Consider the following 26334-nt stretch of genomic DNA (forward strand, 5'->3'; position numbering starts at 1 on the left):
CAATCCACAAGATGCCTTCCAAATCCTCCAGGTCCTCCAGCTCCGGCTGCGGCTGTCGCTGCTTCTCCCTCAAGACCCTGAGCTTCTTGGCCATCTTCCTGGCTCTGTTCTCCGCCGTCTACCGCTTCCTCGACGCGCGCCTGGAGCAATTCTACGTCTTTGACCCAGAGCACCTGCACGATGTGTCTCAGCGCGCCATCAGCGCCCACGGAGAGGACACCCGCTCCATCGTCAACTTCATTGTTGCCGAGCTGGAGCAGAAAGTCGGACCCCAGTACCTGAGCACTCAGGAAGAGTGGGTATTCAACAACGCCGGCGGTGCAATGGGTGCCATGTACATCATCCACGCCAGTATCACCGAGTATCTGATCATTTTCGGTAAGCATTGCGCCTCACTCCGAATCCTGAAGTAAAAGGTCTTCTAACCTCAATTCTACAGGTACTGCTATCGGAACCGAGGGCCACACCGGCCGCCACACCGCCGACGACTACTTCAACATCCTCCAGGGAACTCAGTTGGCCTACGTCCCCGGCGAGTTCAAGCCCGAGGTCTACCCCGCCGGTAGCGTGCACCACCTCGTCCGCGGCGAGGTCAAGCAGTACAAGATGGATGCGTCTTGCTTTGCGCTCGAGTACGCCCGTGGCTGGATCCCTCCCATGCTCTTCTTCGGTTATGCCGATACTTTCACCAGCACTCTGGACTTCCCGACCTTGTGGGCGACCACGCGCATCACCGGTCGTGAGATGATTTCCAACTTGTTGAGGTTCAAGCTGTGATTGAACATACGATTCTACGTTGTTTTAATATGGGCTTTTGGTGCGATTGATGAGGTTTGGCATATACTGTGTATGATACGGATTTTGAGATTCGATTCTGTGTCTGGTACTTGTTGAGCCGGAAGATATAGACGTGTATACTTAATCGGTGGGCTGTACGGATTATGCTCATAATGAAGACATCAGCTGGATCGAGCTGATTCGGAATTTCCAGGTTTCCATTGCTTCTGTGCTGACTGTAACCTAAGACGACCTACCGAGTTTAGATGGATGTGGGCAAGTCCGTCCGAGTCACCCCAGTCCCTCAAACATCCGAACTGCCGAGGTTCATCCCGCCGAAAGCAATTCAGGCGCCCTACAAAATCCCAACTTTCTACCCGCTCATCCGGACAAACATCTTCCTCTTGGATCCTGAATCAGCTTCCAAGCAAGGTCAAAGAGATAGTTCTAACAGACATACGTGGATAATATAGACATGTTGATGGTTGTTCTGTGCAAGGGCCAGATCCAAGAAACAAACATGATTTCCACAAATGGTCTACACAGATCTTGATCAGGTGATCGCCCAATTTGTTGAACCTCGGCCGATTGTTTGAGGCCGTAGATGCTTCGTTTCAGCAGGCAGACCTGGTCCTTGCCGATGCGCCTTGTGTTGCTGGGGATCTCTCGATGGAGATTGGTGTAAGAGGATGAAGTGGCCGGAGCTCATGCACACTGGGGAGTTTTGCATTTAATGCACCCCGGGAATGTGGCAATCCTCTATCATTTTCGAATTATAAAGGTCCCATGAATAGGAGATACCATTCGCGGTGTGGTCGAGTGGACCATGAAGTGTCTGCTAGTTGACTCTCAGACATGCCTCTACCATAAAGCCGGAAGTCCAGTCTTAGGTTCTACCTCTCCCGCAACCGAAGACGACATATCAACCCATGCTGTTTCGCAAACCAAAACGTCTCTACACACCACTGAGGCTGATCAGAAGCCCACTCAATCTCAAACCGGCGGATAATCTGTGGTATCAGCTTCCCCATTTCCATGATAGAGAGATTCTTCCCAATACACGTTCGAGACCCCTGTCCAAACTAGGCAACACATCAATTTGCGAACAAATCAGCAGATTGAAGTTCAACATACTGTCATCAAGTGACGATCCATGAGCTTTATTTTTTCATCATCGGACTCTGTCCATCGCTCAGGCCGGAACGCGGCTGCATCATCTCCGAAAATCGTCTTGTCGTGATGCATCACTGCCGGATTGATACCAACGATGGTCCCTGCCTCGAAACGGGCACCGCAGAGAGTTACTCCGCCATCCGGGACTACTCGCTCCAGAGGGAATAAGACGCCCGGGTGGCATCTCATTGCCTCCTTTATAACGACTTGTCTGGAAATTGTCAGGTGCTACGGAGGAGGTGGGCTCGGGACGCTGACTTACAGATAAGGAAGTTCGAGACACTCGGTATAGGTTATATACTCGGACAGATTCCCGGCCCGGTCTGCTTCGTCAATCTCCTTCTGGAGCTTGTCGTATACAGACTTGTTCTTGGCCAGAAAGTAGATGACTGCGCGAAGTGAGATTGCCGTTGAGTCACCCCCTCCCAGTCTAGGATGGACGACCCGTCAGCGATCAGAAAATCAGCATCTCAAACAAACGAGTGACTCACAGGTTGTTACTCAAATGATTGATCATATCCCGATTCGACATACGGTTACCCTTCCCATCACTCTCTCGCAACCAAGCAAGAAAGTCTGGCCGACCACGATGCTCTTCAGGCTGGCGATCATACTCATCGATACATTGCTGTGTGAACTGTCGAAGCGTCAAAATCTCTATCTCACAAGGAGTTTCAACTGGCGAAAAGGTGAAAACTCACCCGCACAATCGACCGCAAAGGATCCGCAACCTCAAAGAAAGACTGCGCCGCCATAATCCTGGCAACCCAGCGATTCCCCAAGAGCCAGCTATGCAACGCTGGGATCTGACCAACAATCCCAGCATACACAAGCCCCTTCTCCATAGCACGTATCATGCCCCATTTATCCGTACGATCTTCCATAAATCCAAAGCGACGCTGGAACGTTATGGCGCCAATGACATCGAACGCATACCATTGCAGCCAGACACCGAGGTCAACGGCCTGTCCTTCCAGCTCTGCCATTGCAGCAAGAAAGATGCTCGTGCACTCGTCCGTCAAAGGCTCGAAAGACTTGATCGAAGACATTGAGAATTTCTGCGCTACTGGTCGACGCAGAGCTTGGTGTTGTGCTGGATCTCGGACGGAGAACATGTTTGGCATTTTCTCGTCTTCGTATGAGGGGTTGAATATATCGTAGAAGGGTGACTGGTGAGTAGGTTAGTAGTTTTTTTGCTTTATTTGGAGAGATTGGGTTTACTTTTAGGAACTTGCTGCTGATCCCATATAGTATCGGTATAGCCTTCGGGTCTGAGATGTCTACTGTGTTTGGGCCGGTGCGAACAATTGGACCGTATTGTTCGTGGAGTGCCAGGTAGAAGTCTGGGGCATTGCCTTTTGCTATCTTCCATGGCCGGTAGAGACATGAGAAACGGGCGATGAAGGGGCCTGGGATTGATCTTAGGCCGGGTCTTAGGGCTGTGATTGTACTTCGGATGATAACGAACACCAATACGAATACTAACACAAGGACAGCCATTTCGTATGGACGAGAGAATGAAGATTAACTGATTACTGCTCGAGACTTGTCTATCAGAGTTCGCAATGCTATCGGAGAATTGTTTCAGGATTCGTGTGAAGTTGTACGGCCCACTTCACCATAGGCCTGCATACTGCAGCACTATGATTAACAATAGCTCCTATTTCAGCGAACGGCTTAACAGGATCAAGAAATCTCCCTGGCAGTCTCTGCAAATGGGACTTTCTCCCGCATTGGTGAACGTTTCTCGTTCGGAGGCTCGGTTGTCGGGAAATAGCTGGAGATTGGAGTTCAAACTTCAGCTCTGCATCGACACTTCTTGTTAGGAGACCCTGTAATGCTGGAGCTATCCAGAAACGCAAGAACCTGAATTTTGAGCCCATACACAACATGGAACCATGAATCTGCCAAATCAGAGGGTCATGCTTGCTGTTCTCCAACGTCCATAAACTATCCAGTATCAAGCCTATTCGAGAACTCCGCCATCCTCGGCATAACCAACATGAAGCTCGCACTACGGGCAGTACAATGACAGGCCACGGAATTAAGCCAAGACATCCAATCGCTCCACAATATCTGCGGCGGACGAACTTATCAGTAAATGGGATCAAATATGTTCTCCGGTATCGGCGCCGGGGAACCGGAGAGTAGCACGACCTTCTCCTATGTACATACAGGTGGACGCAGGAAAACAATAGCTCTGCATCCGCCAAGCTTGTCGAAGACACGAGTATCTCGAGTCAGGCACTAGTCGCCCGGGTAGATGCCGTGCATGTCACCGTATGTGTGTCAGGATCTGGAACCTGACTGCGCCAAGATGGTTGAGTGCGTCTATTTTCTGCAAGGGAGGTAGCTGTCGAAGATTGGGAGAGATATCCTTCTAACATCATCGTACTGTGTATTTGACTGCTTTTGTCTATGGGGGGAAGCGCAAATTCTCCAGGAATCTGTTAGATGCAAGGTTACCATCCATATCGGGGGTTTCATATTTCCACCAGTGGAAACAGACAAGTGGGTTTATTCTATCAGACACGCGTAATCTCAATCTCCAATATAAGACATATTACAAAATATCCGTCGTCGGCAACTCCTTCGGCTCAACAATCAATCCCCTCGCCGCCAACAGCCTTGCCTGAATGAGCTTCAAGAACCGATATGTAGTATCCAAAATCGGCGTCTCAACCCCCTTCGCCCTGGCCACCCTTAAAGCATTCCCCAAAATAACCTCCGCCTCCATCGGATTCCCCTTATCCACATCAACCAGCATACTAGGTCTGAACGCCGACTCGAGCGGAGTAGACTCAATTATCTCCTCGATGACGCTATCCCCAAGCTCATAGCCATCAGCCTTGGCAATAGCCACCATCTCCGCCATACCAGGTCTGATCACACTGTGCTCGCCGCCAAAGAGCCGTACCGTAGCGCTATCCAGCTGCGTGATAGCACACATAGGATTGAAGATTCCATTCCAGAGCACCTTGCGCCAGCGATAGAGGACGATATCATCGACGACCTGGGCCTCGACGACGCCGCTGCCGTTGTAGATATCCGCGAACTCTTCCAGCTTGGCGCGCTCGAAGGATGCGTCTAGGGATTTATTGTGGAAGGCGCCTATGTTGAACATGTCGTGGTCGGTGTGGGTTACGTGACCGTTGTGCTCATGTGCGCCGATGTAGGTCGGCGCTGAGAGAACGACGTTTGAAGGGAAGGCTTCGAGAATGGGTGGCTCGATGTAGAGTCCGTTTTGGAATAGGACGATTGTTGTGTGGTTGGGGGTTATGGCTGGGGATATGATCTTAGGGATGTTGTTCACTTCGGGGATGTTCTTCATTGTGATGACGACGTAGTCGAATGGGGCATTGGGATCTTGTTGCGGGACCGCGTTGACAACTGTATATACATGTCAGCCTTCGGATCGAGCTTTGACTAGGTAGCTTTCGCATCGCTAGCAGCTTGGGTGCTTTCTCCTACCTGCACTCGGTCTCCAGGAAGATAGCTTTCCGTGGTCAATGGACTCGATCTCAAATCCATGCTTGACCACCTGCTCATAGTTGGATCGTAGAACGGCAGTGACTGCTGCTTTCCCGGATCTCTCTAGAGCTACACAGACCATTGTCCCCACACCTCCTGCTCCAATTACAAGCACTCGGCGCTTGGCCGTGCTCTCTTTTGTACCATTGGACATGTTGAGTTTGCTGTGAATGTGAATGGTGCAGTTAAAGCGTCAAGAACTTGAACAATCTGCCGAAGTCCCAAGTTCAAATTGTCACGCCATTGCAAGAGAACTCGTGTATTTATAGGAAGTGACTTCTCCGCATGGATAAGGCCGATTGGGTTTGACTCTGATACCCGATTGGCTGGTCGGGGACTCCTGCCTCTTTTCTCCTTATCTGCCTCTTTTTACCCCTCACCAAGTTGCCTCAATCTATCTCGAAGGATGAAGAGAGGCCGAGTTCGGCTCTCTAGTCATTGTGGTAGTGACCTCGCGACTATATTAAAAGGGTGTCGGAGCTATACCGTTTATTTCCGGTGATCAATTCGGGTCGATGAGCGCTATCAACACCTCACCCGAAAGGGAGATCCATCCTCTTGCAACATCTCCAGGAACATGTCGACGCTTTATTTAAGCGAAAGAATGCTTGATTCATTCAAAGCCACTGGGGAATATCAAGATCCGAACTAACCATCAACTCTAACGCGCCACCATCCATGGGCAGTCAAACTCATTTCCAAAGAGTCATCAAAGACGATAAAAAGTGATGTAAGTACTCTACCTGTACGCACCCATTCACCCATTTCATACCAGCCACCTTGCGCATTTCAAGCAAAAGCGAGATGAAGAACCCCCAGTCAAGAAAAGGCCCTTCTCGGCCCTCGAGAGCCTCCTAGACTACATCCACGAAGCCACCGAGATTTCCGGGCGCTGGGTCAACTGGCAGATAATCCGCTGCACCCGGTATGTATGCTGGGAAACCGACCGGACAAAGATCTCACGCTGGTCGCAATCGATAATCGAGACGGAACTCTGTCTCCGTGAAATCACCCAACACGAGACCTACATGAAAGAGTGCGTGCAGATCGTGCACGCAGACCCAGACAAAGATGTCAAGGCTCTTCTGCCTGAGATGATCGACGAGCTGATAGCGCTGGACCATGAGTACATGCGCATCGAGCGCACGTACGATGCGCTGCTGGCGGGGTGTCCGCCGGGGCCGATTAAGGGCGGGTATTTGTGGATTCGGAGAGATCCGCAGTGGTATATGAAGAGTGTGTGGTTAAGGGAGGATTGTGCGAGGAGGGGCGGGTGTTGTGGGAGGTCGTGTGGGTGTTGTGCGAATCCGCTTGATTCGAGGAGGGTGAAGGGGTGGGGACATTGTACGGTGAAGTGTGCTTGTTGTCGGAAGCAGCATGGGTATCCGATGACGGAGAGGATGAGGAGGAGGCTGAAGCCGAGTTTTGATTTGATGGCGTATCCTTGGAGTGATTATAGTAGGGATATGTTTCGGGCTTATATCTGGTCGTTGGAGTAGTTTTATGCACTGGTTTTGCTATGAGTACCTATACCACTGAATCATATTCAAGATGTCGTTTTATCTTTCTTGTCGGTGTAGGATGGAGGCCCTAGCTCACTCTTTATATAATCTGAGCCCGGTGCATCTCGTCTTTTCATCTTACCTGTCTGGATTGAGATACAAGCAATAACCTGCATACGCTGAGAGGCTTGGCTTCAGCAGTTATATAGTGAAAGATTTCGAAGTACCTCTAAGTATCAAAGACCTTCTTCGATGGACCAAATAAGCAATCAGAGGACAGGTAATGCTTTCGTCAAGCTTTACCAAATTAGTCCAAGCAACGTCAATCCCGATTCGACCGCCTGTTATCACTCATCCTCGTGACCTTGTATACTGAGCTATCTCATACTTCCAGGTTGGCAGGGGGGTCTCCTGGGTTCCCCGCAGTTCTTGCACTTGATAGGACTGTCGTGGCTCCGCACTGCACATGGGCTTCTCACCTAGGTATAGAGAGAGATCTCTATCTCTCCCATCTTCCTCTCAGTCCAGATTACAATCCCTCCAGTTGCCAGCGCTCAGTCATGGAGAACGATGCCCATGTTCGAGATGAGACGTTTTGGGCTCCAGGAACCGTCACACTAGAGAAGGGTGAGCGACCACGACCAGCATAACTTTGGAAACACTACGATAGATAAACATTAACCTATGCAACCAGTTCACCAGTCTAGAGACCAACTAGTCCTCTTCCCACCCCCATCCTCAGACCCCAACGACCCCCTAAACTGGTCAACACCCCGCAAAGTCCTAAACTTCACCCTAGCCAGCTTCTTCGTCCTCTGGACCTTCGTCCAACTAGATGTAGGCTTCACAGCCTGGGGCCCAATGCAAGAAGAACTAAACTTCACCATCGACATTCTAAACGCCGAAGCCGCCCTAAACTACAGCGGCCTCGCCATCGGATGCATCTTCTTCATGCCTTTAGTCCACAAGTATGGCCGCCGCCCAATCTACATCTTTAGCGTAGCCCTGCAACTCGCCTCCTGCATCTGGCAGGCAAGAACATACACGACCGGTGATTTACTCGGCAGCGGACTGATATCCGGCATCGGTGGCGCAATCAGCGAGATCATCACGCAGATCACGATCGCAGATATGTTCTTCGTGCACCAGCACGCGACGATGAACGGATGGTACGTGATTGTACAGTCAGCGGGAGCCTTCCTCGGCCCCGTCGCATCGGGATATATCGTTGTGTCACAAGGGTGGCGGTGGATGTGGTGGTGGTGCGTGATTTTCTTCGGTGTGACCTTATTCTGTGTGCTTTTCCTATTCGAAGAATCAAAGTACATTCCAGTCTTGGGGGGCCGAGAGCTTGTCTCAACTGCGCCGGTGACAGCGGGGTCATCGGGACGGTCGAAGGACACAGGTTTGGATGTGAAAGGCGCCAATTCGATGGTCGCAACTCGGGCGCCGACTCCGCCTGATATACCGATGAAGACGTATTTCCAGCGCATGGCGCTGATTACACCGACGCAGGAGGCATTATGGCCGCATTTCTATCAGCCCATCGTCACGCTGTTCACCTTCCCGGCTGTTTCGTATGTGGCGATTACATACGGGTCGACGCTGAGCTGGTTTGCGATTATGACGTCGCTGCAGGCGTCGTATATGACTATCCCGCCTTATAATTTTGATGCTATCGGGGTGGGTTTGATGAACGTTGCTCCGTTCATCGGCGCTCTTCTCGGGTTCCCCTTTGGCGGACATCTGAGTGATAAATCTATTTTGTGGCTGTCCAAGCGGAACAGAGGTATTTATGAGCCCGAGATGCGACTTTGGCTTGCGTTGCCTGTTGCCATTATTAGCCCCGTTGGTATACTGATGTTCGGGTTGGGGCTTGCCAATGTGAGTTGTCGTACATCCCATGAAAGAAGTGTCCGGATTCTCACTTAATCTAGGGTGCGCATTGGGCTGTTCTTGCCGTAGGATTTGGATTATTTGGATTTGCACTCGCGGCTATCAGTGGAGTTGCCCTTTCATACCTCATGGATTGCTACCAAGACGTGAGCACCGAAGCAATTCCTCTTTACTCCGGCTCTCCTGTTCTCGAACTGACTTGGCGGTCTGTAGATCATCGGCGATGCTTTGATCGGAGTGATCTTTATGCGCAACATCTTCTCGGTCATTGTGCTCTTCGTGTTAACGCCTTGGGTCGAAGGGATGGGCATGCGCGACTTGCACATTTTGGTTGCAGTGGTTGCTTTTGCGATCCTTCTCTTACCCATTCCACTTCTCATTTGGGGTAAGAAGGCTAGAATTGCGACTGCATCAAGATATAGGGAAATGGCGGCGAATCAACTTAGCCATCGGACTAGTTGGAGTACATAAATGATCCCGAGTTCCAACCCTGATTGACGGCAACTGGCAAGTTAGTCGAGAATGATTATTTTGGGACGAGTAGTTTTAATCATGCGGCGGAGCAGAGCTTCTTTTTCCATAATTTACTGTATTTCAGTCAGAAGAATAGTTATTAGTCGTTACCTAGAAGCAAAGAAGATGGATGCCATTCCTAATGTTGCCAACTCGCCAGTTGGTCCAGACTATTTATATCTGCGCCAACTGGTGAATCACAGGCTTATTCAGGCCAGGAGTGGCTGCCTTGTTGGGCAGACACTATTCAGCACTAGTCTAGCAGCAGGGACTCAGGGAGATGTGTTCTCGATATAGTAGAATTATAGAAAAGCCTTTCATTCCTCTCATTCCCGAATTGCGTCGCCCATACCGCATTTGCTATCCCAGTGAGCTCTCGTACCCCAAGCACTATGTCACGTTCTCTTTTTTTCAACTGCTTGCCATCGGAATAGAAGGTGAAAAGGGATTAGGAGCTGTGGTATAGGCAGGTTGGTTTTGAAGTCAACTTGACCATCGGATTTCGTTATCGTCAACTGTGATGTTTCAATAGGTCGGGAGGACGCAACGGCCCACTGCCACAGGGAGATGGGAGATGGTGAACCAGGGATTGTTTGGATTGATCTTGACTCCGATAGCCATTTCGACCTGTCTTTTTGCTGGATATTTCCAGTAGGTGCAGTCGCGACGAAGGTTTCACTCTCAAGATGCGACTTCCAGAACCACCGAGGTCCCCTGGGTACTCCGCGGGGGTCTCTTGGACCCCATCCCCCGTCTGGTTGTTTCCTTAAGTTGTCAGCGCCAGTAAGTGTCGCAGATCCCCATTCCCCATTGTTGGATCGGTGTCCATAGGCCCATTTGCTCGAGAGCCCCCTGCATCTTCCCTTAAAGGCGCGTATAGCGTTCTCGTGCACTGGGAGGGCCATATTCACGGTAAGGACATTTGTTTTCGGTTCGAAGGACAATTTGGCATGGAAAGGAGGTTCTGATTCAAGAAAGTCCAGTGTGAAAGTCGGAGGGTTGAATGATGAAGATGATGTATGTAGTATATAAGCTCCGATCGCCTCTTTCTTCAAGCTCTCTCCACAAGCCTCGCTTAACAATTATTCACGACTGTTATGGGCCAGAAGGAAAAAGAACAAAAGAAATAACTTGTTCCTGTGCTGAGAACTAGGTAACAGAACAGGGGAAGGGAAGAGGACAGAAGAAGAGCTGGGCAGAAGAACTCCATTCCTTCTTCCTCTGTGCGCGCTCCTTCCCTTAACTATCTCTTGAGGCTAAAGGCTCAGAAACATGAGAGGAGAGAGTTGTACTGGAAGAGGAGCGAACTCCCGAGGTATCAACCTACCCAAATTTCGACCCTGCGCATACGTCACAACGAAGCCGATGAATTGGTGGCATAGTGTGCGATTGGGGGTTGGAATTTTTCCAATCCTCGACAACGACCTCGGTCATGGCCGACGGAGGTCCTGAGTCGCAACAGCAGCTGCCTCTAGTAGGCCCTGCACACCTACTCCGACCATTTTCACAATTTGACCAACTTGACATGGGGGACTGCAGAAGTCTGATGACCATTGGTATCGGGTTGATAAGGTAGAGTGTCTGCGTGACAGACTCTGCTAGCCTACGATCCCGTTCGAGAGTAGGCAGCTTTATCGAGATCGCGAGAAGCTTGTAGCAGAGCATCTCTAGTGTATTTATTTGACCGTCAAGATTTCTCAAAGAGGCACTAAGATCTCTTGGCAAGGGCCCTTCCGCAGCACCAGCTTTGAAAGACTCAGTAGAGATGCTTAGGTGCTACCCGAAGAGCATCCAGGCCCGTGCCTCCCGGTGGTCGGAATCAGGGCACAGAACAACTCGTGCTTGTGCGGCTTGCCGGCCCGCTGGCATAGGGAACACCGATGAAGCCACTTCGCCACCAGCTGGTCGAAAAACACATCTTCTCGTGCCATGCTGTGCCTGCTTGAATGGCAGCGATAACTGGTGTCGCTCCTGGTCCTGGAGGTCCAAATCGCGCATCGCCCTATGCGGAACGCGTGGCCATTTGCTGCTACGCTCCTCGGGCTGGTGGGTATCATATCGGAATTGAGACCCGAAGATTCATTCCTGAGTCACGCGGGTACTCCGTTTGGGATTCGGGTAAGGTTGGTTGATAGCAGACATTGGTCGTAATTGAGAGAATGTGCCGGGACCAATGTCGCGTCCCGTTGTTGGCTTTAACAGGCCACTCCCAGACACCAGACATGACATCTCCGTCTGAATGTCTGGATATTTCAGACATCGTAGGTGTGGAGCAGCATTGGGCTCCAAATCGCCTTCACTCGCTCGTCGACAACGAGGACGCACTTTGAGACCCTTGACTGACCGTGTCCACCCATGGTCTTTTGCCAGGCCGTTCCTGGGAATGAATACGGCATCTCGGAGTGGACGCCTATAGTATCTTCGATATCATCCAGAAATCGGGAGAGCAGACATCGCAGCAAGTCAGCGGTCGCCCCCGTCGAGTCTCAACCGACAGTCATGGTGTTCTCACTCCGATTTCGGGTCCAGTGTTCGGCTGCGTATTTTCTCTCGAGGTCGGTACGGCCTGACCCATATATAGATGTCGAGGTGACGTGTGTAGACGGTCGGCTTTGTGTATTCTGACTCCGAGCTGTGTGACTCAGACTGGATTGGTTAGCAACGAGTTAGACTTGTGTATCGAGGACTGCACTAGACGTACCCATTCGCCGTCCCGCAGTAGCTTGCATGACTCCGTAACGCCGTAGTCTTGGGGCTGGACCTCCATCTCGTACGCCTTGCCATGAAATGACTAGGCGTCAGGCCACTATGTGTGGTAGGTGCTGAGACGTCGCGGATCTTGACACGAACCGCCACCTCAGGCGCTCATGATAAGCAGCAGACACACCTCGACTCTTGGGTTATCTCGTCGGTCCTCGGAGAATGCCAGCATGAAGCTGGCAAGATGGTATCCTCCAGCTCTCGCCTCAGGGCTATGAAGCTAGTTGAGTGACGAGTGGACTGAAAACAGCCCTGGAGGCGATGTGTCGATGTATACATAATAATATATAGCCACGCAAGGATGAGGGGAGAGAGTTGAGGATGAAGGAAGAGAGAGGAGGATGAGGAAGGGAGAGAGAGGAGAGGAGGAAGAAGTCACGGAGATGCCATCAGTCTTTTATAGCATTACAAACGGGGTCACGGGGAGGTACACACGTTAACTCTCACCTCACTTAACCTATTGAGTCCTCCATCCTGACAAAGTATTTGTCCCTCATTTATTTGTTGACAAACAAACGTGACGTACACGACAAACATAGCCTCCCTCATCTCGCCCCAATAGTCTAACATAATCCAATTGTAGATTTACTTCTGATTATGGAAGACATAATTCATCGCGCGAAACAGATCTATGGTAAGGAAAAATGGAAAAGAAAAGGTAACGACAGAGAAGAGTTGTATCCAGTGGAGCCGCAGCTCTGGGTATGAATTCTAACAACAGTAGTACAGACAAAGACCTCCCGGAAACACCTCGAGGAACGAGGAACCAGGGGGACAGAGAAAAAGATAGGCCAGGTACGCGAGGGCACATGATAAAAGGTGATGTTTCACGCTATCCCTCGCCCCAGCGGGAGGCGATCTTGAGCAAAACGCAGAGATAAAAGAAGAGATAATCGACGTGGAGATATCTAGGGGGAAAAATAACAACGTGGCCGGTCAAGTCTAGGGTCATAATGTCTACCTCACCGCGAGGATAAGCCCCGAACTATGAGACAGAACGGAAAGGGGAAAGGGAAGGAGATCGTACAGAGAGGGAGGGGGAAACGGGAAGGAAGAGGTTGACAACGAAGAACAAGCGGGAGAATAGTCCGCGGATTACTCGCGAGTTTCTCGAGGACATGCTCCATAGCACCAGAGCAGCCGTTGTAGGTTGTCATCACATGTGAAGTCTTGGTAAATGCGCAGACAGGGGTGCGAGGGAAAGAAAGATAGGTGGAGAGGCAGAGAAGGTCCAGAAGTGAAACAAAGCCTAAGAGTTGAGCGAGAGGCCCTGGAACTTGCTGAACCATTCTCCTTGCGTGGGGTGCACACGGGAAGATCCGTTGGAACCTATGGTGCCGGAATGATCGCGCGATTCCGCAGGGGTAAAGCTAGAGGGCATTTGTGGACTGAAAGCATCCGAGTGAGGCAATTCAGGGTGATGAGATGACTGGGAGAACGGCTGGAAGACCTCTCCATAACGAGCCATACCCATGGGGCTGGGTGTGTCGGCGACGTCTCGTGCTCCGCCATAATTTCTGTGCTCTTGCTGGGGGCGATGAGACGGTTCATGGCCATACAGGGGATTTACCAGGGCGCCAGAACCACCGAGACCAGCAGTTGGAGGTGTGACGAATGAGGCAGGATTAATAGCTGACATCCAGATGCGAGTCTTGTAGATTTTGAACAAGTCAGTCACCAGCGAGTTGAAGTTGATGTACGAATCAGCAAAGTAGTAGAAGGTGAGCTTCTTCCAGTCCCTACACAGAGGTTAGTTCTACCACCACCAGCAGCGATTGGGTTTCAACTAGACTTACATTTGGAACTCCGCATCGAGAATTTCCATATTGAGCCGATGCTCAACCACTTTCTGCTGGCAAACACGCTTGGCTTTCGCTTCATTCCCTTCTTTGTCGTGCAAAGTCATGACCTCGTGTGGCTGGGCGAGCCGCTTGATGAGCTTGGGCTTGATGTCTGTCGAGCCATCCTGCACACCGTGTGGGCCATGGGAGCCATGGGGACCCATACCACCGGTGGCACTTCGAGTGCTCAAGGTCGAGTTGGGATTGGTAAGGGTAGACCCTTCCGGAGCACCATGTCGAGAGAATATCATGAGAGTCTTGAAATGCTCTTCGGCATAACGCTGCTTTAAATCTCGTGCCTGTTGAAGAGAGATGTTGGTATGAATGACTGTACCCAGGTCCGTACCTCGATCAGCCTCCACAATGACGAGATCGCCGTTCTTCACCCGCAGACCAGTGTCTTCTTGGACGTAAAAGACATCTGCTCGGCTGCATTTAAAGGCAACAATGTACAGAAGCTGATTGTGAGGAGCATGGGACAAGGCAGATTGACGACCGTATCCACCCGACATCGCCCACTGGCTAAGGGACGGTGGGAGGCCCGAGGAGCCATCTCCGCGTAAGGTCTGCTCACGAGAGAAATAAGGCTCTGTAGTCATGTAAGCGTTGTGTACTATGTAAACTCGAGGATGCAGGAAAATAAACTCACGACTAGGATATTCACCGAGATTACCATAACTATCATCGCGGTCTCCCATAGTTGCGCGAGGAGTAGCATTCGCATGTGAGTCAACAGATCCAATTGAACCATGACGCATTGGAATATCGGCGAAAGAGTGACGACGACTCTGAGGAATATCAGGCATGCCGCCGAAGCCTAGGGAAGTTTGCCAATGAGCCTTGCGCACATTATCCAAAGCACGGTTCTCAAGCTGAGGAGCGAATGGTGAAAATGGCTGCTCTGCGTGTCCTAAATGCTCAGAGAAGCGGCGGGGAAGGTTACCACGCATGTTATATCCTGCGATATCACGCAATTCGCCCACATCCTCGCCAGCCAAATCTTCCTCTGGGACAACGCCTCGGATGCGATGCAGCGAGTGCACACTTCCGCCAATCGAAGCAGAGGATCCAGCTCGCTCACGGTACCTGTTGTCCATCTGACCTGCCGCGGCTGCTTGGCGTAAAAGTGCGTTCTCGCGCGCCAGCTGTTCAATCTGCCGGGCCTGACTCGAGTAGCTGATGTCGCTTTCCGTTTCATTCAAGCTCTCGTCGCCATCATCATCCTCGCGGACCCGGCCCAGCATGGCAGGGTCGTGTCCTAATTCGCCGAGCATACTGGGACGCGAGGCGCGAGGCTGAACCGCAGACATCTGGCCCCGAGGACGACCTCCGGGGAATTGCGCACCAGTGACAGGAGGAGCTCCGCTCTTGTCAGTAACGAATCCGAGGAACTCGGGATCCATTTGACCAACAGAGTACGACTGGGAGCGATAAGTCTTGGGAGTTGGATGTAACGGAATGGAGAACGGAATGGCCGATTCACCAGAGATGGTGCGCGTAATGGGGCTCAACATTTCCTCTTGCAGGTTGCCTGAAGGAGCTGGATTTGTCATAGTTGGGGAGGGCACCATTTCCGACAAGCGAGATGGTGGTTCCTTGCGAGACTCAGTGTTCCAGATGCCGGCGCCTGTGCCCCAGGAAAACGGGCTTCCTCCGACTTGATTCCAATTGAAAGCTCCGGTAAGGCCTGGGCTGGTAGTGGTTGTCCATGGAGCCTGCTCGCTCGCGGGGCTTGTAGGATTGGATGGAGCCGATGAAAGGTGGGTTCCAGGGAGCGAGTGTTTACGTTGAGCAGAAAGTGGCACCTCGTTTAACCAGGAGGTGCGACGGACTGGCGGTCTAGTTGTGGGTGGTATGATGTTCTGGGCTTGTGCCCCATGCTCTCCGTCATCGTCAGAGGAAGCCAATGCATCCGAATCCGGAGTCGAACGGCGCACTCCTGGATGAGTCTTTTCGAGGATAGCAGATGCTGCCGCCGTAGCAGGTGGGGGGGTAGACGAGGATGCCATTGAGGCAGATTTGTCGGACGACGCAGCCATCGTTTTTATGCTTTGAGACACGCTGTTGCAACGAATATCAGCACAGAACTTGTCAACATTATGTATGACAGACGCAGTTATTCCTTGCGGACTGTGTCACCATGAACGCCACTTGACACCTATTGAAGCAACACAACTAGAGCGGGGTTTCTTGTCGAGGGAGAGCCCTAGTACATGGTGGAGATGGGATTGGGTCACTAACCTGTACGTTTTTTTAAACCGGATGAAAAGCTGTACTGTATCGACGCCTCTAAGGGCAGGAAAACAGACGAGTGCAACCAAGTACTTGGCTGATCCACGCGCTTAATGAGGCTGCGATAAAGATCGAACGTCTTTGAAGGTGCCGACTGAGTGTATGCGCTTCTGATCAACTACATTGTGGTCAGTGATCGTATATCTCGAAGTTGGGTACCAAAATCAGGGGGTAATAAGCATCTCAGTGGGTATGGCATGACGGTGGTATAAAATGAGAAGTGCAAGAGTATGCAGAGTCTGTAGCATTCCCAGGACCCTCTTTCAAGAGGGCCCATATGTGGGGAAGGCCAGAAACAAACAACGAAGGACAAATGTGTGAGCTGAGCTCCAGACAGGAACCTAGGGGGGGTGCATTTGCCAGCGGTGATTGCAGAATCGCTGTCAATACATGTATGGAGCCGTCGATATATCGAGCAACCTCGGAGAAACATGAAAGGGAAAACGTGACGAAAGAGGAGAGAGAAGCACGTTCTCCAAATTGCGAAAAGGCAAGAACGACCGAGACGCCAGACGAAGAACATACCTTGCGGAGAGAATCAAGACCTTAAGCGATTACCCAGAGGTTATCCGGAAAAGAGAATACGCAGAGATTATCCGGGCGAGAATCACGAGACGCCTGTTAAATGAGATAGACGCAGAAAAAGAGTCGGAAATTAAGAAAAAACAGAATCCCGTGATCGCAATTGCGTCTGGGATACTTATCCATGTATCAGCCCAGTCGCGTTCTAGACAGAGAAAAGGCGGGGGATGCGCGACTCACCACTCTAATTTGCTTTTTTCTGTCTCAATGTCTATTCTGTAGAGACGCGTCGGTTGTATCGTAAACTCGTGAAGTATGCAATTTGTGTCGTGACTTGCGCGTGTTTAGGGTAGTGTCGAAGGTTATGGAGGAGGAGCTCGCGAGAGCTGTCAAAAGTATGGGGAAGTGGGCGCGGGTGGTTTCGCGGGGAAGAGTGAGTGGCGAGGAGAGTTGTGAGGGGATTTGGAAGGAAACTGCGAGGGCAGTTGCGAGAGGAGTTGCGAGAAAGTCGCGTGCGAGCGATGAATCTCGTCGCGATCTGGTGATTTCGAGATTGCGATGTCGATCAGGGAAGAGGATGCGCTATGTTATCTTACGATCGAAGCTGAGATCATAGATGACGTTTGGAAGCAAGCCGAGGATGGGCTGACTCCGTTAAGAAGGATAACGCATCTTCGATTGATGGAAATACGAAGGGAAAGACGAGTAATGAAAGGAAGAGGAGGGGGTGGGAGAGAAAAGAAAGATGAGGGGAACACCAAACGGTCGCAGAAACAGCCTGGGGTAACTTCTGCTGGGGACGGATCTGGCAACGTTGCCCCGATGTTCAGTGGACACGGACCACTTAGATTTGCAGTTGTATTCTGTTTTTTGTGTTTCTGTGTTTTTTTTATAGGTTTCAATTTCAGCTTTAAGAGATAAACTTGGAGATTGTCTTCGAAATGAATATGTTAAATAGAATTAACTACTAACTACAATATTCAAGTGTTGTAGAGCTGATACCATTAAAAGACACTCGGACTCCATTCAAAGCAAGTGGAGCATCGAGCCGATCATCTCTGGTTCTTTTGGTTGGTAGCGATTCATTAGCTACTCCGTACTAAGCTGTAAATTGTATAGGTTAATGTATAGAAATCTAAAAACAACTTGTAAAATCTATGTACCTCCCACATGAGGGAAAAACGATTGGTCCTCGGGTCGCACGGGGGCCAGACTGTTCTTGACCTAGTTACCCCGGATTGATATGCACTTTTCTCTCTTTTCACCCCTCTCTCTCATTAATTTCCCACTCCTTTAGTCCAATAAGCACTCGCCAATATCCCTCTGATCCTCTTTTTGCGGGGAGAGCTTCATGCCACAATTCCCCTCTCTCACACGCACAAACCTCTATTATCCTCGGGTTATGTGAATGAACACATAGTGCAGTACCTACTAGTACTCACTGTTAATAATGACCATGGTAAATGTAGTTTGTTTTGCCCCTCTTCGACCCCTCAATGTGTAATACATATGACATGTTGATGCATGGCCAACACTACTCCGTAGGGCAAATGAATATGTAGCTCAGGTCAATAAGGGTTCGAAGATCACTCTTAACCTCCAATCATATTACACTCCGAGCCTCCGGCCGGGTTGATTCCTTGGGATATTGCGCACAGCAGATCCTAACACCTTACATCATAATCCAATCGTTGGGTAACTATGAACCGATGGGGTGAATGGTTGTTACTTCAAGATAGGACTCGGGTTAGACACTTGGAACACTTAAGGTCTCCTAAGATTTATTGCTTCCCTGATTATGCCCAGGTGTATGGGCACCTTTTCTTGTCCCTCCGTCAATATCAAAAACTCAACCCCGCGATTTGTCTTGCCAAGCTGCGGCTGTAGATCTTGGCCGAGGGTCAATTACTAATTAGATTGCCATATCGTTGACTCAATCCTTATTCGGTAACTATACACAGGTACTTATGTCTGATTAACCCTTCGTTTCCTTTTCACTGATGTACAAATGTGCCTCGATCCCAAATTTACGGTGCACTGTCCAGTGGCGCACTAGTGGTGGCAGTGGCACCCTTTTGCTGGCGCAGCTTCTCCTCAAACTTGGCAAACTCATGCATCGAAACAATCTCCTCCTCATCCATAACCTGTTCGACACCCTTGACCTCCTCGATCTGCAAAAACAAAGTCAGCAATAGTTCAAATAAGGAGGGGAAAAGACCAGGACATACGTAATGCATAAGCATAGACTCAATACCATTCTTCAGAGTGACAGTGCTAGAGTCGCAGGTACGGCAAGCACCACGCAACTTAAGCATAACGATACCATTCTCGAATCCTTTCAGTTCGATATCACCACCGTCTTCTTGGATAGCGGGACGGATCCGAGTCTCGAGCAATTCCTTGATCATGCTGAGGACCTCATCATCTTCTTCGTTATAAGCGAGTGAGTCCTCGCCATTGCTTTCTTGTTCACCGCTAACGGCACCCTCCACGGTCGTCACGATCGTCTCGCCGGATGTCACGGCCTGCGTGATGATGCTGAAGACTTCCGGCTTGATGTGCGCCCAGTTCGCATCGCTGCCTTTTGTCACGGTGATGAAGTCTGTGCCGTAGAAGACGGACGTGACACCTTCCACATCGAGCAGTTTAGCCGCGAGCGGGGATGGGTGCGGTGGTGCGAGAGTTGACCGCGGGGACATGTACTCGAGGAATGTGCTGGGGAAGTCCTCGGGCAGAACGCGGTGGTTGGGGATAAACTTCAAGGCCTAGATAGGGGGATAAAATGTCAACGGGGGTATTCTCTTAATCAAGCAAGACGGACTCCGGAACTTACGTCGGGGTTGGGGGTGTTCTCGGTCTGGATAAAGATGGTGCGCTTGCTTGTCGGCGAAAGACCGTTCACACCGCCCTGTGAGGCAGGCTGCTGGTGTGGTCGCACACTCGGTCGGCGACGGGTCTCTGATGCTGTGAGGGTCGGCAGTCGAGCTGCGCTGGAAACATTTCGGTAGGATACGAAGGCCGGTCTGATTGTTCGGGCCGAGCACTCGACAGGAGCGGCCAGGCGGCTACTCATCAGAGTGCGTCGGAGCATTGTGGTAGATGAGTTACTTAAAGACATGGTGTTAAATGAGTGATATGTGTGAAGATAGTAGTTCACAGGTCAATTGTAGAAAAAAACATTGGAGGCGTGGTTCTTGCTGCCGCTCTGACGCAATTTGACAGCACGTGATGTGAAATCATAGGGGGATGACAAATGTGGGCTGTTCTCTCGGCCAATGAGAAGAGTTGTGTTGAGCATCGCAACTGCGGCCATAGCAGTATGCGCCGAACGTCGGAAGTTGAGAAGAGCCCTAGAGTGATGGCTACATCGATCGTAGTCGGGGATTTGTTGGTCCACGATGACATATGAGGTTTGGTTCAAAGGCTTCCAAACGGATGAGAGTAATTACAGTAGTAAAAATCGAAGATTCGACTATCCAGCCTTCATCGTTATCAACAGTTCATATAGTCAGATTGGCTCAGGAACTAGCGTTGCCACGCCCACGATAGTTAGGACAACGACGAGAGAGAACTTCGAGTACACCAGTTTCAAATTGTCCTTGGGCACCTACAATGTGCGTAGAATGCAAAGCCAACGTTGAATGCCTTCATTGGGAAAGACTTCTGCCTGAGGCTTGCATAATTGCCCCGAGCTTCTTGATTTTCTCCCAGGACCGCCTCACCCTGCATCTATCCTAGACAGGCGTGGACCAGTGAAAAATGAAGAACCAAGTTTGATTGCTCTGTATCTCATGGATCCTTTGGAAAATCAACACGATGCCTGGTTCCTGTGAGGTGTGCTCTACAGAGCCCTCAAAATACCGTTGTCCCACATGCGCGCTGATGAGGTACCGATGCGATTCCGATTTCCTCCCATTTCCATACGTGGACCAGTGGCTAAGTCTTGTCTATTTAGCTGCTCCCTTGCATGCACCCAGGCGCATAAGATATACTGTGCACCCAAGGCGCCATCGAATGAGGAACCGAGTATCCCACCGACAACCGATGCCGATCCTTCACCTGAGAATGAACAGGACGACCCTGAGAATACAGGGCCGACTAACACCAATCACCCGACCGCCAGGCCCACAGCAGTCAGTGTTGAAGCAGTGGCGACATCAGCAGAGATGAAGGAGCTTCTTGGCCGGTATCCGGAACTACGCACTCAGCTACAAGAGATGTACCAGTCAACACTGGAGGAAGAATGGGTTGAATCGTATATGGCACCCACACGGGGTCGTGGCCGTGGCCGTGGACGTGGAGGTCGAGGAGGGCTCACTGCTCGTAGCCGCGGCCCGTGGACGACGGAGAAGGGCTTCAACCGTGGTCTGGGCAGAGTCAGAAAGATGAGGCAGGATTGTGAGGAGGGAACGGCCACTGGACGGGCCGCCGAGGGTTTCATGCAGTTCATGGCGCTTATCAGGCAGAGTCAGGAATCAGTCTGAGTAACTGTCTCCTCTTCCGAGGAATAATAACCGCATGTACGAGTTGAACAGTCGGTATATACTTCTTGACCGCACCTCATCTCAACGCTGGGTCCGTGTAGGTGAGACATGCAGCTTGTATCGAGATGGTGGGCGGGGGCTTTATGATCTACGACGCCTTTTGGCTGTCACAATGTTGAGTACGTACTAGTACTAAACGAGGTAGCTGTCAGATCTGACAGCTTCAGCGATTCAGCCCTACGCACCATATGAATGTTTAGCCCGGGCTCCTTTAAATCAGAATTGATCACGCGCTATTCCTCGGCTCTTGCTGTGTGGGTCTCTTAATCGATCAACGCTGGTCTCTTGAGCTGTGCCCAGTGCCCTAGGTACCATAATGTACGCAGTAGTGTGATACAGCGTTACCATGTGAGCCAAAATTTCATACGCCGGTGCCCTGCTGGAGTCAGCGGGTCACGGCCCTTTAGCGTGCTAAGCCCATAAAGCGGAGCATATGCCAGCGGCCCAGAACTCCGAAGACCGAAATGTCGGAAGGAAAGTACGAACGGATCGAAATTCAAAGTCCTTGGTGTATGCTTCAGGCGAGTCACCTGGCCCTGGAAAGACAGACTTACACAATAGTACAGAGTACATAGTTAGAATGAATGGTCTGCAAGAATGTCTCGCTCTGTTAACCCCTCCGAAAAGGCATGGGAAGGAGCTTCGGGGATGGTACGGCAGTTAGGCAGCTAATGCAGCTCTAGTTAAGCAGCTAATTTGACAGACGCAACCTGGCGGAGCAGCAATCGGCACGTTCATGGAGATATACCCTCAAGTAGTAGGTGAGACCTATCGACTAAGCGATATCCAATTAAAAAGTCAGCCTCGGTATTAGTGGTGCCACTCTTTTCCTGGTGACAGCTTAAGATTGCCATGTGTCGAGTCCGGCTGAGAACGATCCAACAACGAATGAACGCGGGGGGCCGCTTTCACAAACGAAGATCATTGAGTGGGCTTCCAATGACGAGAGAAACCCAGCTCCCGCAAAAGACCAAGACCAAAAGACCTCAAAGCATCCTAATTGTGATCTGTCCATCTTTAGGGGAATTGTTTGCTTATTCTGTTTGCTTTCTGTCTCATTCATACTTTTTCCGTACTTCCCCCCGATGCCAAGAGTCCACCCCTAAATGTCTCCTGCTGAACGCATCTCCGATCGCAGACTTAATCAGCTCGGCCAGTTCCCCCAACCTCCAACCAACCCTTTGGATACGGATGGCTGCTTCGCTTCTTGCGACAGAACTTGATCTATCATAAAATGATGGCCCTGCAGTGCTCCTCCTCTGAACTTACACAGTAAATCAGAGGCCGTCATCCCCTCAATTCATTCTGTGGCTCCACCACAATTGACTCTGCTCAAGCTATGATCTCACAGTTATCCCGACGAGAGAGAGCCTACAGTGACAAAGCTCAAGCGATGCCCACTACAGCTCAACGGCCCGCCCTGGGAAGTCGAACAACTTCGTCCCCGGCGCCGCGGAGACCAGGATCGGAGAACAGAGTTGGACAGCCATTGATGGAGGAAGATGAGGGGTCATCAACGGCGGGCGAGGCGACCCAGGTCTCGCGATCTCGTCAACGAGAGGAGGTACGTTCACGAGGCATACAGTGTGCTCGGGGGTTCCGACCGTTCATGGCGACCAATTGCTGACGGTTGCTATTCTTGTTCAATAGGAATCCCGCAAGACCGGCTTCCCTGAAGTGACCATCGCAGTCGCAGGCGAAGAAAACGCCGGCAAGACCAGCTTCGTCAAATGCGCCCTGGACATGAAGCACCCGCCTACCTCGATCATAAACCAGAAGAAGATGTCCTTGGACGGATCAGTCTATAAAGTGCGGCTGCTGGAAGTCGACTTGACGAAGATTCAATTTGGTCCGGACAATAAGATTCTCTGGCCGAGTACAGGACACGAGACCACTGCTCCAGCCATTGATGGGGTACTGGTTCTACATGATGCTACAAAACCGGATCGGCTGTCTTTGACCACGAACTTGATTTGTAGGTGCTTAAATCGAGGGAGTACCTGTGGGATACGAGACTAATGCCGGGATTTAGACTCATTGGCTGCTTCGGATTTGCCGTTCTTGCAGGTTGCCTGCAAATGCGATGTTAACCCTGAGCCTGTAGAAGACATCCAAGTGGATGCGATCCACGAGCGATACGAGATCTACCGCACGTCTTTTTCCTCACCCAGATCTCAGCGCATGTGTATTGCGTTAGTTTTGCGTGCAGTCATTTCCACTCGAGAAGGTAAGTTAAGAAATATTTTTATTCTCATCTTCGTCATTTTCGTTTTTTTTTTGGCATATTTTTTTGCTTTTTGTTTGGACAAAACCATTGTTGAGGGGAAAAGATGAACTGTGTGCCTTGACCCTGTGGAAAGCGGGCCATGTGGGTCGCGGTGGGAGCGTTCGCTACTTTCTGTCCAAAGAACCCTCATAGGACGAGGTTCTAACTTCTCGCTAACCTTGAACTTCTTTAACAGACTTGGCTTCGGAGTTGACTAATTCAACTCCTACACCTCCCATAACTACCAAATCCTTCCCCCACGTTTGGCACACCCGTGCTAAATCGGAAAACCCCTCAGCCGTGTTTAACGGAGCCGCTGGCGGCCCACCAACGGCCGATGGTGAGCATCGTCTCTCAGACGCCAACAACTTGGCGCAAGATACCTCCAGTTCCAACCGTTATGCCCGCAGTAATTCGCAACCGGTGCGACCGCAAACTCCGCCATCCGCAACGCGTTTAAATCCCCGATCGTCGGCTCAAGAATCATCACCGAACCGCGATAACCGTCAAGAACGATTACATACCGCCTGGCGACACAGTGGCGGATCGGACGTTTTCAACAGTTTCTTAAATATGGAGGACGAGATCGAAGATGGACAGAGTCGACCCCCGAGCCCTGGCGCAGTGGTGCGGCCCAAACCCAGCAGCGAGAGCAGTTCTAGCGCAGATCCGGGTGTGACATTTGATGAGCTTGTCGATCGCCTGGTTTCTTTGCCCACCTCAAAACAAGACCAAAAATTCCGCTCTATCTTCCTATGTCTGTACCGGAAGTTCGCCGCCCCTGGAAGTCTCCTGAATGCTTTGATCGGTCGATTCGAGCGAAATGAAATGGGCAACGAGGATCAACTTGCTCGCATGGCAGATCAGCTGCGATTGCTCGATGCCATGGCTCAATGGGCCTCGGAGTATCCGGGAGATTTCGCTCATCCCAAGCTTCGCAAACGAATCATTGAGTTCGTCGCCACACTTGAGAAAAGCCATTTCTATATGTTCGCCGCCAAGGAGATTGGGTCACAATTAGACACGAACGCAGAAGACGATGATGCTGGCTGGGCATACGGAGATGACAGCGATCCTGATGAGTCCCATCTGGTCGAGACGTTCTTCGACAACTCAGGCCGCAGTTCTCCCGTACAGATTCTGACCGGTGCTGGCCCTGGCACGAACACTTACGACAACGAAGAAGAGCAAGACCCTATCTATAGTTTGAGCGCGCTGGATCTCAGTGGCCCGCATGATTCGACATCGCGACTCTCGGGCACTCTTTCGGTCTCTTCGAATACCGACAAGGCTAATGGCATTGCAAACCAATCATTCACACCGTTGAGTCTTGAGGCAGCGCAGAAAGAGGCATTACGTCTTGAATTAACACACAAAACCTCCCTTAGCAAACTCCAGTGGCGCATTTTTATGGAGACCCCAGATGAGGAGTTCGCACGAGAATTGACGCGGGTGGATTGGATCATGTATAACTCCTTCCGGCCGCGTGATCTTGTGCGCCATGTCAGCATTTCGGGGATAGACAAGGATACGATCAAGAGCTTGGTGCCCGTGAATCGGATGATCAAGCAGTTCAACCATCTGGCCTTCTTTGTAGCCAGCTTGATCCTTTTGCGTGACAAACCAAAGCATCGAGCGCAGGCGATGGAGAAGTTCATGAATATCGCAGGGGTATGTTTTCCGGTCTGGCCACTATACGTCTACCAGCAACTAATGTCCTGATCCAGAAACTCCGACGCCAAAACAACTACAACTCCTTGGGCGCTGTAATCGCCGGCATCAACGGCACACCCGTCCATCGCCTGACTCAAACTCGAGATCTGGTCCCTGTCCTGGTTCAGAAAGAGTTTATGCGTCTAGTCATCCTTATGGGCACCCAACGAAGCCACTTCGCCTACCGACTCGCCTGGGAAAACTCCTTCTCAGAGCGAATTCCATTCCTACCTCTCCACCGCCGCGACCTTGTCTCAGCCGAAGAAGGCAACAAGACATTTGTCGGCGAGAACAGATCTCGCGTCAACTGGAAGAAATTCGAGGTCATGGGTGAGGTCGTTCTCGGCATCCAACGGAGCCAGAGAACCCCTCATCCTCAGGCTCAGAAGTTCGAGGAGGTTGAGCGACTGATTCTGGATTCGAAGCTCTCTGGAGACGAAGAGGTGAGAATCAACTTCCTGCATGATGATGGATGAATCCATTACTGACTTTGTCTAGGACCTGTATGCCCGCAGCTTGCAGGTCGAACCGTCCACAGGGGCTGAGGGACGTAAAAAGTTCGGCTGGTTGCGTTCCTAAGCCCAGTATTCTCCTGGCCTCCTCTCCTTCAATTCCGACAGCCTCAACACGAATTGAGCTCTGTTCTCTTACCCATCCACATCACCCACATCATTCACCATCACACCATCTCACCATCCGCTTCCCCTCTACACACTCACCTTCCCTTTCATGTCGCCATGCCCCCTCTATGATCGATAAATACTGTTGTTGTCTTTTCTCTACTTTCCGTTATGAACTTGGCTCCCATGGGAGTCGCTATGACGCTGGAAACGGTAATACGTCTTGAAAGGCTCCGCTACGACATTTTGTACATATGTGGATAGGACCAATTCCTCCGTGTGTTAAGAGGACCCTGTTGGATACTCGAGAGCGACCTGAAAGTGCTGTCTCGGAACCCAGTAATTACGTACAGACTTGGAAGCAAGGGGACAAAGAAAACCAAT

The 26334-nt window shown here is 50.8% G+C and overlaps 10 protein-coding genes across 10 annotated transcripts; 5 read left to right on the plus strand and 5 right to left on the minus strand.

Annotated features, from left to right (window-relative positions):
* Positions 1-11: 11 nt before the first annotated feature.
* Positions 12-777, plus strand: erg2 (C-8 sterol isomerase ERG2; the record flags this gene model as incomplete). Its single annotated transcript, XM_056662266.1, has 2 exons — positions 12-378; positions 440-777. The coding sequence occupies 2 exons, from the start codon at positions 12-14 to the stop codon at positions 775-777; spliced, it is 705 nt and encodes a 234-aa protein (XP_056524379.1).
* Positions 778-1670: 893 nt separating this feature from the next.
* Positions 1671-3450, minus strand: N7515_001523 (cytochrome P450; the record flags this gene model as incomplete). The annotated part of the gene is made up of 6 exons (XM_056662267.1): positions 1671-1859; positions 1912-2161; positions 2213-2372; positions 2485-2587; positions 2652-3119; positions 3172-3450. The coding sequence occupies 6 exons, from the start codon at positions 3448-3450 to the stop codon at positions 1671-1673; spliced, it is 1449 nt and encodes a 482-aa protein (XP_056524380.1).
* Positions 3451-4513: 1063 nt separating this feature from the next.
* On the minus strand, positions 4514-5635 carry N7515_001524 (ketopantoate reductase family protein; the record flags this gene model as incomplete). The annotated part of the gene is made up of 2 exons (XM_056662268.1): positions 4514-5340; positions 5422-5635. The coding sequence occupies 2 exons, from the start codon at positions 5633-5635 to the stop codon at positions 4514-4516; spliced, it is 1041 nt and encodes a 346-aa protein (XP_056524381.1).
* A 524-nt stretch (positions 5636-6159) lies between these two features.
* On the plus strand, positions 6160-6910 carry N7515_001525 (uncharacterized protein; the record flags this gene model as incomplete). The annotated part of the gene is made up of 3 exons (XM_056662269.1): positions 6160-6206; positions 6257-6717; positions 6858-6910. 3 exons carry the CDS (start codon positions 6160-6162, stop codon positions 6908-6910), a joined length of 561 nt encoding a protein of 186 aa, XP_056524382.1.
* A 633-nt stretch (positions 6911-7543) lies between these two features.
* Positions 7544-9350, plus strand: N7515_001526 (uncharacterized protein; the record flags this gene model as incomplete). Its single annotated transcript, XM_056662270.1, has 4 exons — positions 7544-7610; positions 7678-8867; positions 8921-9025; positions 9093-9350. The coding sequence occupies 4 exons, from the start codon at positions 7544-7546 to the stop codon at positions 9348-9350; spliced, it is 1620 nt and encodes a 539-aa protein (XP_056524383.1).
* Positions 9351-11644: 2294 nt separating this feature from the next.
* Positions 11645-12121, minus strand: N7515_001527 (uncharacterized protein; the record flags this gene model as incomplete). Its single annotated transcript, XM_056662271.1, has 2 exons — positions 11645-11802; positions 12094-12121. The coding sequence occupies 2 exons, from the start codon at positions 12119-12121 to the stop codon at positions 11645-11647; spliced, it is 186 nt and encodes a 61-aa protein (XP_056524384.1).
* A 1280-nt stretch (positions 12122-13401) lies between these two features.
* Positions 13402-16032, minus strand: N7515_001528 (PSP1 family protein; the record flags this gene model as incomplete). The annotated part of the gene is made up of 3 exons (XM_056662272.1): positions 13402-13891; positions 13949-14582; positions 14643-16032. 3 exons carry the CDS (start codon positions 16030-16032, stop codon positions 13402-13404), a joined length of 2514 nt encoding a protein of 837 aa, XP_056524385.1.
* Positions 16033-18834: 2802 nt separating this feature from the next.
* Positions 18835-19925, minus strand: N7515_001529 (NifU family protein; the record flags this gene model as incomplete). Its single annotated transcript, XM_056662273.1, has 3 exons — positions 18835-18978; positions 19036-19572; positions 19641-19925. 3 exons carry the CDS (start codon positions 19923-19925, stop codon positions 18835-18837), a joined length of 966 nt encoding a protein of 321 aa, XP_056524386.1.
* Positions 19926-20679: 754 nt separating this feature from the next.
* On the plus strand, positions 20680-21291 carry N7515_001530 (uncharacterized protein; the record flags this gene model as incomplete). The annotated part of the gene is made up of 1 exon (XM_056662274.1): positions 20680-21291. One exon carries the CDS (start codon positions 20680-20682, stop codon positions 21289-21291), a length of 612 nt encoding a protein of 203 aa, XP_056524387.1.
* Positions 21292-22633: 1342 nt separating this feature from the next.
* Positions 22634-25909, plus strand: N7515_001531 (putative Ras guanyl-nucleotide exchange factor RasGEF; the record flags this gene model as incomplete). Its single annotated transcript, XM_056662275.1, has 6 exons — positions 22634-22915; positions 23002-23326; positions 23384-23578; positions 23814-25288; positions 25345-25773; positions 25829-25909. Coding segments are annotated over 6 exons (2787 nt in total), but the record flags the coding sequence as incomplete, so codon positions are not given.
* Between the last annotated feature and the right edge of the window lie 425 nt (positions 25910-26334).

The sequence above is a fragment of the Penicillium bovifimosum genome (assembly GCF_028826915.1).
Source record: "Penicillium bovifimosum strain IBT 22155 chromosome Unknown utg000002l_segment0_segment0, whole genome shotgun sequence".
Classification (NCBI taxonomy): Eukaryota; Fungi; Ascomycota; class Eurotiomycetes; order Eurotiales; family Aspergillaceae; genus Penicillium; species Penicillium bovifimosum.